General features: G+C 39.4%; 1 protein-coding gene across 1 annotated transcript in view; it reads left to right on the top strand.

The window, feature by feature from the left end:
- Window positions 1-16,832, top strand: part of KIAA1549L (KIAA1549 like) — a 250,006-nt gene that overhangs the window by 144,758 nt on the left and 88,416 nt on the right. Inside the window, exons 8-11 of the mRNA XM_025215928.1 lie at window positions 1,040-1,099; window positions 2,797-2,948; window positions 4,457-4,628; window positions 11,861-12,024. Of these exons, the coding sequence (XP_025071713.1) occupies window positions 1,040-1,099; window positions 2,797-2,948; window positions 4,457-4,628; window positions 11,861-12,024 (548 nt within the window). The remainder of the gene's footprint in view (window positions 1-1,039; window positions 1,100-2,796; window positions 2,949-4,456; window positions 4,629-11,860; window positions 12,025-16,832) is intronic.

Raw genomic sequence — 16,832 nt, forward strand, 5'->3', positions numbered from 1 at the left:
TGAATCTGCTTCCATGCAGCGTATATGACCTCAGACTGATACTGTCTCTTGTGTAAATGTTTACTTAGAAAAAATGTTAGATGCTTATTAACCTGACACTGTAAAGGCTTCAGTCTAGCAAGTAAATATCCACATTATTTTCAGAACTCATTATTTCCCAATTGGTTATAATGGCCTCTTCCAGAGCCTTAACAACCTGTTGTATAAATGCACAACTAAAGGAGAGGTAATAACATTCCACATAAAGTAGTTATTGTGCAAAGTCAGATGCTTTGCAGAGTTTAAGATTTCAAACCACTTTATTTTTTTTTAATTCTGCAGTGATTCAGCTGCTGCATATTATAGATTAAATGCTCTCCATATTTTCATATTGTAATGAGAAAGCTGCAGGTCTATACTGTGAATTAATTGCTTGTTGAACTTCATATTATAAGGCACTTTTATATCTCCAAAAAATGAACAAGCATTAAAATTACAAACACAAATTTTTCATAGGTGTATAGTAAATATCAGTGTATAAGTAAAACCATGGATGGTTTCAGAAACTTTATTTACATGTAGATCGTTGACACACAGCTTCTCATCATGAAATGTTTTGCTGCAATAATATTATATAAAATATATTTTATGTAACTGGTAAAGATTGATTAACTTAAATCCCTTATTTTTATGTGTATATGGTATATATTCCAACAACATCATTACATGCATAGTACATTACTCCATGAACACTCCCTTTGAAATCACTGGTGTCTACCTGATGAGTAAAGTGCTATTTAGTGCATATTTGAGTAAAGTTACTGGAATCTGCCCTGAGTTTATTTTATTATTAATTTAGGACAAAATTATGGTGTGGTTTATATAGTCAAAGGAGGTCCAGGAGGAGGGCCACCTATGTAACCTATGCAAATGTATAATATGCATAATATAAATAATAATAAAATAAATATACAAATGATAACATAAGCCATATAAGTTATATTTTAGGGATGTACAGCATGTCAGATGTTTTCATATTATAATGTAACTTTTTTTTAAGCTTTGGAGTATCCAAACCTTGATGTCTCAGAATCAACTAGAGATTACTGGGTGATTACAGGTACTGTTTTATTTCTATGGAGAATTATATTTAAGGTTAAGTCCTCAAAATATTTGGCATCCTTGTTCTAATTATTTCTGCTTTTGAGATGAAGACAAAGCCCAATGAAGAGACCATGTTCCATTTTCTCACAGGTTTCATTCAAAGTCCATTGAAATCAGAGAAAAGATTCCACTGATTTCAAAATGTTTTGGATTAGGTTTTGTGAAATAATTCTCTAGTTCTTGGCCCCACAAAATTCCCATTGGCTAAGTGGGATATTGTAAATATGCTAGTAGGAATTATGCTTTGAAAAACCTGCAAGTAAATGCTTTAAAGCTCTGAAGTGCCTCTTCAGAAATAGTGAAAGCAGATGAATGCAGTTAGTGTATGACAGTGGTTCTCAAACTTTTTTGGATAACCTACTACTTTTTAAGTCTGTTGTATCAAGTGCTTTGTATCCCTATGATTCTCTCTCGCACGCAACAAAAAACCCCCACTTTGAGCTGAATTGTATCGTGCTTTACACAGTTTGTGATTCTGTTCCCCATGCGTGGGGGCGAGGTGGCAAGGAGTGCCAGCATGGGGAGGAAGCCAAAGGGTTCTGCCTTTGGCTCCAAAAACTGATTGGTTACAGCACTTGCGCAGGAAGCAGGAGATCCTGAACAAGGGCCCTAAGCAATCAGTGACTGGAGCTAAAATATGCAAGAACGTTTCTTTTTTTCCTTTCCCTTACTAGTCAGACTTTTGCTGAGAAGAATTTTGTGATAAATACACACACATAGCCATATACCTGCCTGGCTACTATGTATCCTACTGCTCATGCTCAGTAATTATGTAGATGCTTACACTTACATGTCTACACTGATTACCACACTGGGAATAGAATTGCAAACTGTGCATAAATGCTAAAATGCCACTTACATGGCTGGAAAACTGCCAATTGGATATTTAAAGGGTAATAGAATTGTCCCTTATATCTATATAACTAAGCCTCTCTTACAACCTAATAGATACTGTAGAGTTAGTTATTTTATCTTCTTCCTTTTCTTATGGCTTCCTGTTTCTTTCTCTTGGGTACCTTCTAGAAGTGTGCTACATACCCTGAGGTATACCTAAGTTCAAGAAATGTTCATGTACTGTGAATTCTTTAAGACTCTGGATTGTATTAAATCAAATGTGTATTCAATAATGATTTCTACTACTGTTCATTACCTTAGAATACCGAATATTTTTGTCAAACTATCCTGTAGAATTTCAATTTTAAATTTGCAGAGTATTGGATGAAAAACTATTCCTTTTTTGCCTAACAAAAGCATCTAGGTGGCCTTCTGATGAGCATAAGAGCAGACAACCCTCAAGCAAGTTTTCACTTAAGGGTTGGCTTCTATTTTGCTTTGAAGTTTGGTGTAGATTGAGTTTCTCAAAAGCTGTTTGGTAAACTAAAAAGCGAAGAACACTGCCGAAGGATTTTCTTCTCAGTGTACAGAAATGTAGTTGACAGATTATCTGAGAAGAATAGTACGCTGACTGGAACGCAGGCACATTATACTCGCAATGGGAATTATTGAGATTGTGTAATTTAGGTGAAATCATGTCAGGTTGTTTTTCTTCCAAAGTAGCTTGTACATCTTTGTCACAAGTACTACTTTAGCTAATGTGTTATTTCATTTGTCCCTGCACAATCTGCTGATAAATGATTTTCTCCATTCTCACAGTTATACAAGGGGTTGACATTACATTATTGGGATTGAACAACCAGAGCTTTGCAAGATTGATGGAGCAGCGTCTGGCCCCACTGTTCATGATGTCCCATCAACAAGGAAGACGATTTAAACGTGCTACTACAGTGGGCAGCTACACTGTGCAGGTCGTCAAATATTAGCTGTATCCAGATACTTTAAAAGGAGTCTTTGTCTTCATAGATTGATGTGAAAAACATTTAGATGGAATGAGTTTGGCCATCCTTACTTGTGAATATCAAGGCAGTAAATGAGTAATGTTAGGTCATCACAAATGATTTCTATTTAAGAAATCAGGCAGGTTATATATATTTTCATGTCTCTTCTTCATTGGAAATTAACATTAGTTAATCTGCACTTAAAGGATATTTTCCCTTTTGTCTGCTATGTAATTTGTTGTTACATGCAAACCTTAGCAGAAATAACCTAGTAGTTATTGGTAATTTAACGTTGGGAAGAGATATATTTTTCTATTTTCAAGGGTGATAGGATAATTTGTCCTAGGTCTTCTGTCATATGAGCTAGGAAAAGCTGTATCTGACTTCTGCATTGTTCTGGGATTCTTTGCAATGCAGTCAGGGATTAGTTTTAAATAGCTTTGGTTTGAAAATTGGATGGCCGCAAGCAGATGAGGTTTTGAGCCCTGAGTGTTTTTCTATTGATCTATCCAGGATACAGCCATTGTGGACTGCCTTCTTTCTCTCATTTGGTGGCATTTCTCACTCGGTATTCCCACAGGAGCACATTCTGTCTCTGCACAAAATTAGCCAGCTGCTCTAATGAAATGAAATTCGGTATTTTCTGTTTGCAATTTCAAAAGCCAAATTGTCAGTTATTTTCTGTAGTTTCTCACCCCCTTACAAATGTCACTTACTGTAATATATAAACATTTTTTTTCATTCTGTATTTTAAAAATTTGTCCCACAGTTCTGGGATTGTAATGTGAAACAAGTTTTTAAAAGAAGGGAGGATTTTTGTTGATGAAAGCATTTACGTTTGCAGCATATCACATGAAAGCAGGCCACTTTTGAATCCATAACAACAAAACCAGCACCTCACACAGGCATTTTCTCTCTACTTTATGTATGATCATAAATATTTTACATGTATCCACCTAATTCAAGAAAGAAAAACAGTCGCACTTTCCAAGTCCGCCATTGTAACAGAAGGGAGTCAAAAGAGTATCATTCTTTTTGTCTACCACTTAGGCTTGTGAGTAGATGTGCATGTTTGTTTCATTTAGAAACGGTCTATTAAAACATAGCTGTAAAATCAAAGATGTACCTCTTTCATTTAATTACAAAATTGCTTCTTCATAGCCTAATAGATTTTATTTTTATATTCACTTCTTTCCTTGTTCTCACCATATCCTTTTCCTAATCTAGGATTTCCCATTAGAAAGATGGGAACTTCAGTGACTGTTATAGACTTGATGAACGTAATGTTGTATGAAGCATTGTAAAGACCTGTTTCCATGAGAAGTTTTATTTGGAGCCTATGCTTGTGTAGAAGTCCATTTATTTCAATGAGATTCCATGTAAACACAGAGGTCTGCATTCATGTAGCCTTTTGCAGGATCAGGATCTAAGAATGGTACAATATAAACACAGTTTCTTTGTCCTTCTCTTTTTGTTAGATGGTAAAAATGCAGCGTATTCCAGGTCCCAAGGAGCCTGCTGAACTCACTTACTATACTTTATACAATGGAAAACCGTTGCTGGGCACTGCAGCTGCCAAAATTCTGAGCACTGTTGATTCACAAAGGATGGCCTTGACATTAGGTTATGTCATCCAAGTACAAGCTGATCGTAAGAATCCTTTTTTCCCCCCCTTTGATTCCTCTGTTTTAGTCACGCCTATTGTTATTTCTCAGAACTAATTTTCAAAATGCAACATTAACTATGGGGAATGCTTATTGACTTGTTTTTAGAGCCACCCTCATTTTAGTAATTGCTTAAATCAGGTAGATGTTTGCTATATAAAAATAATGAACCTTTAAAACATTTTAAAATAATGTTATTTTTGGTTGAACGGCATCACTGTCAGCTACACCTGTAGTTCTCTATAACTCTAGTTATAGCTCTCATGTCACCTATATGAGACTGTGAAGCTGAACTTATCTCCCAAACTGACTAAAATTCCATAATGTCAAAACCTGAAAATTAATGAGCTCACACAAATTAAAAGTAAATCGCTAGTTAACTATCTTGGCATAAATGAAAATGAAGGGCACAAAGCAGTTGAGCTATCTAGAGGTCCGTCAGATTTAATGTATATAAAGCAGCTGCAGAAATCTGAATACCAATGGAAAAAATTTCTTTAGAGACATTCACTTTCACCTGTCAGAGCTTTTTAAGTTGCGTGACACCGTTGATAATGGAAATCAGGTAATTAATTAGGGAGTTTGATCCAAGAGGTTAGTGTACTGAATGTTTTATTTTGTGTATGCAATTTCCAGTATGAAGGTACAATAAACTAATTCAGAAAAATGTAGAGGAAAAATGAAGTGTAATTATTCTTGCAAGGTAAAATTAAAGCTCCTTTTTTTTCTTAGCAATTCCATTAGTGATTTGAAGGACATTAAGTTCATGTTCAGACTTAAAAAAACCCCCCACTGGTTCTTTTGGATCCCAGGGTAGATTTTGTTCTGCCTTCCTGGTGCAGTGTTTTGAATGCATGATGGAGCTTTGAATTTTATTTTGTATGGTAGACAGTCTGAGGTATGATTTTAAGTTTTTGACTAATTTATCCTTCCCACTTCGAATGCTGAGATATTTATCCTTTTGGAATCAAACCTATCCAATCAAACCTGGAGCCCCCTCAGCCCTTATCAACTTCTCTCTTTGGGCAATCTCTTCTTCCCCTTTCCTGCCATGCCTTGATGTATTTATCTTCTAGAAAAAGGGAGGCTTGCCCTAGGGCTCCCCAGCCTGGTCTCACACTCTTGAGCTCAGATGACTGTAATATATAAACATTTTTTTTCATTCTGTATTTTAAAAATCTGTCCCACAGTTCTGGAATTGTAATGTGAAACAAGTTTTTAAAAGAAGGGAGGATTTTTGTTGATGAAAGCATTTACATTTGCAGCATATTACATGAAAGCAGGCGACTTTTGAATCCATAACAACAAAACCAGCACCTCACACAGGCCCTCACTGCCTTAAGGGCTAATTACATGGGCTATACCTCCTCAGTACCCATGCCAATGCCTTGCAGATGTTGCACATACTAATCAAATCATAACTTCCCCTACAGGGTATGAGCTTTTGGCTCTGTTCATCTTTACACCAAGCGCCTCTGAGCTATAGCCCCCTCAGTCTCTGGCTGTGGTCCTCCTGGCCTTTGGTTATTCTCCTTAGACCCTGGCCCTGCTCCTAGGCCACTTGAGACCCATGGGCTCTCCAACCCTGACAGTATCCATCTGTGGCTCCTTCCTGAGTCCTGGCCCCACTCCTAGGTCAGTGAGTCCTATGGGCACCTTGGCCCTACCTACTCTATGAGCCCTATGGCCCCCTGTTCTGGGCCCTCTGGCTCCTATCTCCCTAGGCCAGCTGGGACCTCCTCGCCTCCTTTTAGTAGTCTGTTCCACAAACCACCAGATGTTCCCCAGCCCAAAGGCTGCAGACACACAGACATGCTTGGTGTGAGCCAGAATCACTCTCAGCAGCTTTCTCACACCAAGCACATCTGTGGATCTGCAGCCTTTGGGCTGGGGAATGCCTGGTGGTTTGTGGAATAGACTAAGGGGTGGTAAGGAGGTCCCAGCTGCTGCTCAGGAGCTCTGTCCCTGTCAGCTACCTGCATGAGACTGCCTGCCTATCTCAGGCCCTGGGCTTATATATACCTTAAGCCCCGCCTGCCTTCAGTCAGGTGTTTTACCTGGTTGCTGCCTGAGCTAGAGGCATCTCTCTGCTTAATGTGACAGGCATGCTAGGCACCCTGTCACAATCAGCCTTCCTATCTGCATGAATGAAGCACTTGGAACAGCTGCATAGCAAATTGATAGGAAAAGAGGAACTAATTGTAACAAATGATTAAAGATTGGCAATAAGCATGAGATTAAGTCAGAAAACAGGCTCAAATGGTACAATAGTACCATAACCAGTGACTGCAGTATATCTCCTGGTCTGGTCGTGGGTTGGATGCTACTGAATGATTGATTTCAATTTTTTTTCTGCTGAAAACACTAATTTTGATCCCTGTTTGCATAAATTATGTTAACTTAAATACAAATTACATTGTTTCCCATTAAAAATGCTTCAAAGAGCCTTTTCTGCTAGTACAGCTATAAATCAGAAAAATATACTGACTTCTTTTGGGTATGTTTCATATTTTCAAATAGATAGCTGTATATACTGCATGCTTGTACAGTTTTATAAGGCAATTCCCTCAGCTGCAGATTTCCATCCAAATTGAAATAAAGTTTCCATACAGAATGATATGACAAATGCACATAAAATACATTTTTGGTTTTGGGTACCAAAAGGCAGAATCTCATTTGCCTTCACACTAGCAAATGACATTTGCCTAGCTGCATAATTGCCATTTTGGCACTTACACAATATTTGCAATTTTATTTTACCTATGGTGTGGACACATAAGTATGTTCAGTAGGCTGTGCTTGGGCTGGGACTCTGTATACACATACCTGAATATAAATCCCCATATTGTAGCCCAACAAAAATAGTGGTGGGGAAGGAGGCTGCTATGTCACTCACCCAAGAAATTCTCCAAACCTGTATTTCTCCAACTTCACAACACTACCTACCAGGCCGTAGGTTAGGTATTATCCAGTCCTCTCTCTCGTCCTCCTTTTGAAGCTGAGTCACTGGTCCTTGCATTTAATATTCACCAGATAAAGAGCAAAGGTCCAGATTAGAATGTAGGCCCCACCCACTCTTTTAGAGTGGTATCTGTCTCACTGAGCTACCATCTTCTGGCTTGCTTGCTTTCATCTTACTCCACAGATCTCACTCTCTTGGCTGCCCCACGTGAGGAGAGAGGCTGCTTCAAAAGGAGGTCTGAGTAAGCGACTTTAAGTGGAATAGGATTGCAAACTATGCATAAGTGCCAAAAAATGTCAGTTACGTGGCTGGATAAAACTGCCGTTTGGGAGTGTAACATGAAGAAGACTCTATGCTAAAACTCGGAGATTAGATCATTTGACCGGAAGGAACAATATGAATACTTTACAGTGGAAAGAAAGTATTCCCATTGCCTCAGTTTGGACATAATATGTGTATTTATTTGTAATTGTAAGAAAGTTCTGTAACAAGCACTTCACTCTTACATAATATGATTTGTATTGTAATAAAGCAGCCCTGCTGTAACAGGTGCTGCACTTTGAGATAGAAAATACCTGACTTGAGGACTCACAGTCTGAGTAGACATGACAAAAAGTAGGAAAAAACATGATTATTATGAAGCCCGTGGTAATCAGTGGTAATAAGACCTGTTGATTTATGTGAACATTGGGTCAGGTCTGAAGCAACTGATCCTAAATCACGCAGGAAGCCTGTGACAGAGATAATAGCAGAAACCAGATCTCTTGAGCCTCAATCCTGTGTATTAAGCACACAATTGTCCTTTTTCTCTGTCCTCTTCAGAGTGATTTCAGAAATACCTACTTATCTTTCAGCAGTTAGGAGCCTCTACTACAAGCGTTTGTTATTCACTACTACCACTGTGGTAGCTGGTAATTAAAATGGGCATTGTTAGATAAAATTTGGCCCAAGCTAAAGCCTTTGCTTTTCAGAAAAAGGGCCAACCGAGACCTCTCTCCTAACTAGCTGTTACAATGTTATTCATTTATTTACACAAGATCATTAAAGAGGGAACCTTTCTCACAGAAGGGGTACTTAACATTCAGGGATTATACTAGCCCTTAAAGATCCAATGAAGCATGCAGTTACTGTTAGCTTGAATGCAAAACATCACAGATCATATGACTCTGCTACTTTCTTGTACAACATAATTAGCTCTGACTACAAAAGGAGTTGTGGGTCAGGCCCAAAACATGCTTTCACCTAGCTGTGAAGTAACTACTGTAGTTAGATGTCCAGTGTTTGGAAAGAGCTCAGTGCCATCAACAGTCAGTCAAGCCAACAGTAGCTGAAAATGCTCTGCAGCTTCCAGAATCAGGTCCTGGTAGCTTGTATTAAATCAAGAAGAAAAATGGGGTAACTGTTGAGGAACTTCCCAGTGGCCATAGCATCTTTCTGAACTTCTCACCGATAGGAAAACAGTCTGGGAGCTGGAGCATACATGCTTTCCAGCCCCCTCGCTAGAGACCTACACAAGCTAGCTCTCCTGCCAGAAGGCACTAGAGGGCTGCTTGCTGGGCCCCCCTGCCTTTAGGGGAGCTTCTTAATTGATTGCCTACTCTGTGCCCTGCCTGAGAAGGGGCAGGCTGCCAAGTGGCAGCTGCTGCTTTTCAGAGAGCAGCTGGGGGAAGTCTCCGACACTAGGAGAATGCCCCCTTCTCCTGGCAATCAGCTGATTTGTGGGAGGGGAGGGACCTCCCAGTACAAACCCTCCCAGTTACCCCCACAGGAGAATAGTCCCCAATGCTTGCACACCTCTGGGCCAGCTTGGAGCAGTGTAGAGAGAGGTGGGGGTGTTTTGTTATGGCAGCAAGGCATGCAGAGCTCAGGCAGACTTTCAGCTGTAACACAGCTATCCCCTACTCCGCAAATGCTTCCCATTGGAAAGGGAGGAGTGCACTGGGTAGGGGGCTCTTCTCTTGCGGCAGGAACCCACCCAGGGCTCTGGAACATTTTTGCTGCAGGAGAATGGCTCCCCAACTTCTACCACTAGTCAGCCAATTGGCAGAACAGGGGATAGGGTTCCTACAGGGCTCCCTGCTGACAGCTCACTCCCTCCCTTGGAGGGAGGGAGAGCAAGGGGCTGTGGGATACTGAGTGTCCGCAACACCAGAGAGAAACAGTCATTCAATTTAGTGCAGGAAGGGAGAGATCTACCTGGTTCATAGTGGTAGAACCTTCTTGGAAAAGAGCTATTTTTCTTCTGTAAGAAAGCCCTTGAATGACTGTATGCTCTCTTTTTGTGCTGCGAAAAAGGCACAAATCTAGCACCTGTACATGGCCACTAGTGATATTTACACAGTTGTCTTTTCTACATCTGGAGCCAAGAGAATATAGAAATCATGGTAAGCTTTTCATAATCAAATAATTAAGGATGTAATATAGTGATTAGCATAAGCAATTCTGAAAGGAAATGAAATGAGAAAATGCAGCAAGTTATTTTAAGATACATACCAGGAGATTTCATTCATATCAAATGGATTCTAGAATCTTAGCAATATTGCCCTCCGTATGAATGTTCACTAACAAATAGCTGAGGATGCGTATTAGGCCCTTTGCTATACAGTACATATATTACACAATTACCTGGTGAATTGCACAATTAATTAGGCTGGCTACACATCTAAATTAGCTATGGTACCTTAAAAAGGTCCAGCCACCTATCAAGTTATTGCTGGAAAATGTGTAATAACTTTATAGCCAGTTTCTATCTAGGTTTAATTTGCATGTGTAGCCTGTGCTCTGGTGACTTGGAGACCTGTCCAGAGATTGGAGTTCCCAGCTGGTGGGGGTCCATGTGCATCCCAAAGCCTGGGAGCTCCCAGCTGATGCTGGCTTCCAGCCACAGGAGCATATGCCCCCACAACTAGGACCCCATCAGCTGACAGGGCTCCCAGCCATGGGAGCACCCCACACACCAATATGACTGGGAGATGCAGCTGCTGTGATCTCCCAGCTGCAATGAACTGACAGGGTTCCCAGCTGCAGGGGCACAGCTGCATGGTGCGCCCCCATGGCTAAGGGATTGCAGCAGTTGCAATCTCCCAGCTGTGGGGGGTGCCTTAGGCACATCTGCAGCTGGGATCCCTGTCAACTGAGGGGGCTCCAAACTGTAGGAAATTGCTTTTTGTTGGAGCAGGGGGACCCTGGGATCAGGCTTCCCCTTCACTGGCAATAAGCCACGATAGGATCTGAGATGCAAGCCCACAATCAAGTCCCTTGTCTTGCATGTATGGCATGGCAGGAGGCGCAATTGTGTGGATTGTGCATTAGATCCCATTGTCTCTTTACTTGCACATATAGAGGGTCCCTTGGTGCTGTGATTTATATTCTGGTACAATTATCAATATGACTGGACATGACTCTTCCTGCCCCTACATTTTTACAAGAAATAATTAAGAAGATGTAGTCTGTCTATGATGCCAAAGAATCGGAAAAACACAACAGCAACACTAATAAGAAAAGAGCATTTTTCTCACAAGTGTTTGTTGTAAAACTCTTAATGAACCCTTTCCTTAGTAGCTGTGAGTCGCCATAGCATCCTCATTTTCAAAGGAACTTTGCCAATTTACAGCTTCTGTGAATCTGAACCAATAACTTTTATAGGAACTGGACTGGTATAGATGTGTATGTTTTTATCATAGATAATATCTGTATCTTGGCATTTTATTTTAGGAAAATACCTAGGGCAGAGATGTTACTAACAGTTTTTTGGCCCAGAGCAAAGACCCTGGAGAGGGGCAGGGGGTACTGAGCGCAGGAGTCTTACTGGACTTATGCTGCTACTGCCATATCTTGGTCTCATGGCACCATGCTATGGCACAGGCCCTCTGGTGGCTACTACTCTGGTGCCCCCTCTAAATTGGTGCCCAGGGCTGGGGTGCTGCCTGGCCCCGCTTTGCTATGCTACCAATCTGCCATATGTTGCATTTACCATGCCTTGCTTATACTGTAAAGAAGACATTTAAGTGCAACTGAGATCCTGGACTTGAGAGGAGAGCTAGTAATCTGTGATTTAAACAACTTGAAACTGTTGATTGTGGAAGTCTGTTGATCCATTTTTTTATTATAAAAATCTAAGTCAATCGATCATCATCACCATCCTTTCATGATAATTAGTACATGAAGGCCACTTTGACTGTACCCCGCCAATTGTAATACTGCTTTTACACAGGAAATGGTGATGGAGCACTGACTCTGCTTTGTAATTTATGCAGCTGTGGTGAAAAACCCACCAAACAACTTGTGGATCATTGCGGCTGTGTTGGCTCCTATTGCCGTGGTTACAGTTATCATTATCATCATCACAGCAGTTCTGTGCAGGAAGAACAAGAATGACTTCAAGCCAGACACCATGATGAATCTGCCTCAAAGAGCTAAAGTATGTGCCTATGCAATGAGAAACGTCTTGATTTTAAGCACCCATTTCTTTTCTGAAGGTTTCATGTTTCAGTTCCTTAGCTAAATGCATTTGAAGAACATTTGTAAGTTTACGTGGGTGGTAGACTTGGAATAGGACTTCCTGTGCCGTTGCAGAACTTGTTTCCTTTGGGGCAATATGACAGATGCATGTCCTGCCAGTTTTCCTTAGCTCCCCACCCCTTGAGACACCTCCTGTCACAGTAATCATGCTTCCATCCAAGAAGACGACAGAACTCTTCTTAGACCTTCTCCGAGTTCTCTCTAACCATCAAGAGTGTGCCATCAATTTGTTCATTGATGCAAGTTGTTCCCTCCCATAGGGCTGAGCAGGCTTCCTACATGGCATTTGCTGCTTCTGTAAATTGGGGAAGTAGAGAAAGAAATGGAAAATCAAACTTGGATTATTTTTTCCAAAGATACTTTTTTCTTAAGGGCAACATCCTTAATTCTGTGCATAGAACTTCTACCAAACAAGTCCTATTATCACTAATAGGACTTGAATAGCTAAAGTTCTGTGTTTGACAATAGTTGAGACTCTAGCCCTAAATTAGAGCTGTTCCAGCCAATTAGTGATTCAGAAAAGGTGACATTTTTCCCCCACCATTCTTTTCTTTTGCATTTTTGTACTTTTAATTGACTTGTAAATATAGCTTATAGTGTTGAGACAATTTACTTCTCTTTTACTTAAGAAGCCATATAAATTAAAGGGACTTTGTCAAGGCAGATAAATTCCCAATTTAAATCTCTCTCTACAAGTATATATTCTGCTTTAAAATCTCCATAATGGGAAGGCAACTTAATCACCAAGTGAGCTACATCATTATTCAAATTTCAGCTCTTAAGGTGGGCAAACCACTGTCCTCCCCCAAGGCACTGACAAACCACCAAAACCAAAGTCTGGACTGATAAGGTTTTGTGGGGGATAATGAGTATGTATGTATACCATTCTACTCCTTCACTCTCCTTCCTGGCTTCATTGGTCCTGGTTAGCAAGGAACTGAAATGATAAAATCACTGCTTGCTTTCTGAGTGATATAGACAGTGTGATTTCAGTGAATTGCATCTACAGGGACTGCTCTGAAAAACGTAGATGAAAAGGAAAGTAGAGAAAAAGCATAATGCACGCACTTGCCTCCCTTTTTCATCTGGGAACATCCTGTGTTTATTTTTGGTGTGTGACATAGTTTAGGAGTGGAAATTTTATGCAAGGCTGGTCAAAACAATGACATCAGTATTGCACTCCTATATCTTTGTCTATCCTGCACAACCAAACCATAAATGGGATTAAACACCAAAAATAAAAAGTTACAGATATAGGGCAAAACAAATCCCAGTGCAATAAGATGATATAAGATTCAAGGGATTTATAATGCAAGCATAGCTCCTGGTTGGCAGTGAGCATATCCCATTCCCTCCCCTGCAGATGATCTGGTTTCCCCAGAGAGGTGGTGGGGATAAGGAGGGCAAGGCTTGTTGCCCTCAAAGGTTGCTGGAGTTGCTTCTCTGCTGCAGCTGCTTCTAGCTGATGTCCATGTGGCATCAGCTGGAAACAAGCACCTCTGCTTTGGAGGTGGGTGAAGCACCAAAAGGCTGGAATGTCTATACACCCCCATAGCATTATATTTTTGTTATGCTACAAAGTGCTGCAAGTGAATGGCTGTCCATAACCTAAGAAGACCAATTTATTTTTGTCCTGACTTACCAGAGCTATTATTGTTGCTGAACCATTAAGTGTAAAGATGGGCACTACAGATGGTTGATTGTAATGCATCTAAACCATATTTAAATTGAATATTTAAATTGATTAGTTACCAATGTGCCTGAAATCACTTGATACCTTCAGATGTTCTTAGACAAAAAGCTGCTCTGAAAATTAAATTGCATTAGATGGATATTTTCAGTTTAAAATACAGCTTTAAAATTTCTTTTCCTGTATAGTTGATCTTTCAATTTGGCTTATCAGGGTTTTGGTACCCTTTGGATATTCTCTGAATTATTGGAAACAAAGGAAATTCAAATTGTGTGGAAAGCCCTCTTTGTCTTTGGTATCAGCTGTTTTTGTTTTTTAGTGGTGCCATTTTATGTGCTGTGATTTCAAAAGTCTAGTATCAAGGGAAACCAGCAGCCTGAACCTGCCTATTCATTGCTGCAGTCCTATTGCTGCTGTGAACAGAGGGGTACTGCAGTTCTTCACGTAGAAGAGCTGCCTACTACATCCTTTCTCAGAATTCTTCTTGTGTGAATGGAATTAAATTAATGAACAAAGCGTAAAGGGGTAATGAAATCTTTAGCATTAAATAGCATTCTATAGATTGCGATATGATATGGAAACAGGGTTCTTGCTTGTGCATGGGAATAGAGAAACAACCCTTTTGTGGTAACATACTGATGGCTGAATAAATAAAGTTAGAAAACATTAGCTGCTTATAAATAGTGTAGTTTATAGTATCTATCTTGAGCATAGTGTTAAATTCTGTTGCCATTCACAAATGATTTAACAGCCAGCAACATCTGTGCTGGGCATCAGAGAAAAGGTATTGTTACCATTTGTTTCATCTGACTTACCAGATCAAAAATAAAAAAGTACAGACTGATGTATGTGAGATATTTCTGTATCAGCAAGTAAATGAACTGAGGGAAAACTGTTTTAATAATCTTTAAATGCTGTATTTGTTCTGGGTTTTTTGGCAGATGTTAAGTTTGTTTTCATTCATTCATTCAATCATTCATTCATTCATTTGTTTTTGCTTCTCTTGCTTTCTAATTTATAGCATGCTTTTAAAAGCTGATAATCTTATTTGCTAATCTGTCACTTTTTCTTTCTTCTAAAACAAGAAGAAAGAATAAGCTAGCAGGTAAATATAGATAAAGGCCACAGTATGATTCCTTAAAGCAAATGCTGCAGGCCATGAGAGAAAAAAATACCATTCATTTATGAGACAACATACAAAGAAAAATAACAAACCAGAATAGGAATATGTATGGTGATTGTGTTTTAATATTTTCAGCTTTTACATCACCATGCCAAGTCCCAGTTACAGTGCATACTCTTCTTTTTATCTTTATCCAGCCAATATAAGAAATGGTCCGAGTAATGATATTAAAATATGATTTCAGAACCATCCACCAAATCCCACTTATTGCAGAAATCTGGGGTTACAGATACGTTTTCCTCCAGTGCTGAGTAAATCATCATAATGAATTATTGTCGTGGTGTTGCCAGTTCCCTTCAGGATGGTAAGGCCGTCTGGTTATGGTGCCTTTCGCATGTCAGAGTTCCTGGATTAAATGCTCTTTAGTACAGTATATCAGCTAACAAGAATCATTTTTCAAGCTCTTCCTTTTACACCATTTTGTTATTTGATGTTGGGATAAGTAGCACCTCAAAAAATAATCATTGGCATCTGAGAGATCAGGGTTACACATTTCTACACTTCTATTAAGATATTTGTGCTCTTTGATTCTTACTTTTTCCATCAGATAGAAGTATACTTGTAGTATATCTATACAATTTCAGTGGGTCAGATGAGAAAAGTGCTGTTATATATCAGTCTTGTAACAATTTTCTGTCTTATTGCTCCATTCATTGAATAACTAGGATTGTGTAGGCTAGAAATTAACCTATGTAAGTGAAAACTTTGAACCCTTAATTTCAATCAGAATTTCAGAGTCTGTGGTGGCTTATGGTATTATGGCATTCTCTAGCAGTCCTTTGCATGGCTTGCCCTGTCTTTCTTTTCCTCTCTTCATAAAGCTAATCTAATGACTACTTCTGTGGTACTTTTCCTTCACTATGGAGAGGAAACATTCAGCTCCCTTCTGGGGAGACATCATTGTGTTTTGCCAGCAGGGCCTTTTCATGGCAAACTGGCATTTCTCTAATATGTTGTAATATGTTGAAAGGCTCACTGCTGTAATTTGCTAAGACTTTGTTGACCCAAATTAATGCTAGTCCATTTACTACCTCTTTAATATATTTCCACTGAAGTTGCTTCTCAAATGGATGCCAACTTTCTTTGTCAGGTTAAAGGAAATTTCAGAGTAGTGTTAAGTCGGAGACTTAAAATGTGAGGCAAGTCCCCTTATGCAGAAATAGGGATTTTTAAGGACATTACATAATTTTTCAGACTGAGATACCTATAAAGCTATCAGCCACTCTTGAATCTGTTTTATAGCCACGAGGGACAGAAATGGAGCAAATGTGTGTAAAAAACAGAAGGTACTGTGAATATCTCGCTGTTTTGACCCATCTGTGAAGTTTAAAAGTGGGCGAATTTTTTCCAGCACACCTAAAATATTTGTTAACATCGTAAGAGCCTGGAGGAACCTTTTTCAAGTGCTATTTTTATATTTTTGATATGTTACTTACTGGAATGTTATATGGCATGTGTTGGAAAAGTGAAAAACACCAGCATTTTACTTTATAGCATTTTGTCAATAGCCACAGCAGAATCTCATTATTGTTATATATGAAAGACACTTTTTTCATAGAACCAGCTAGGATTTTTGTGATTTACCAATAGCAAATGCCGTTTTCCCCCAAAATTAAAATTTTCCAGATTAAAATTTTGATTTTGCCAAAAAATTAGCCATCAATCAAGAAAATTGAAATGACAGCTGCCTTCCTAAATGGAATTTGTCATTTTCACTTTCTCTCTACAGAATGGGTTCCAGGGATGCAACCGGGGGCTGAAGCTGGGCAGTGGAGAAGGATGGGAAGATGAAATGGACTTCTATTTTCCTTTTGTGGGAGGGATTTTCATTTTC

Source organism: Alligator sinensis, unplaced genomic scaffold (genome assembly GCF_000455745.1).
Source record: "Alligator sinensis unplaced genomic scaffold, ASM45574v1 scaffold57_1, whole genome shotgun sequence".
Classification (NCBI taxonomy): Eukaryota; Metazoa; Chordata; order Crocodylia; family Alligatoridae; genus Alligator; species Alligator sinensis.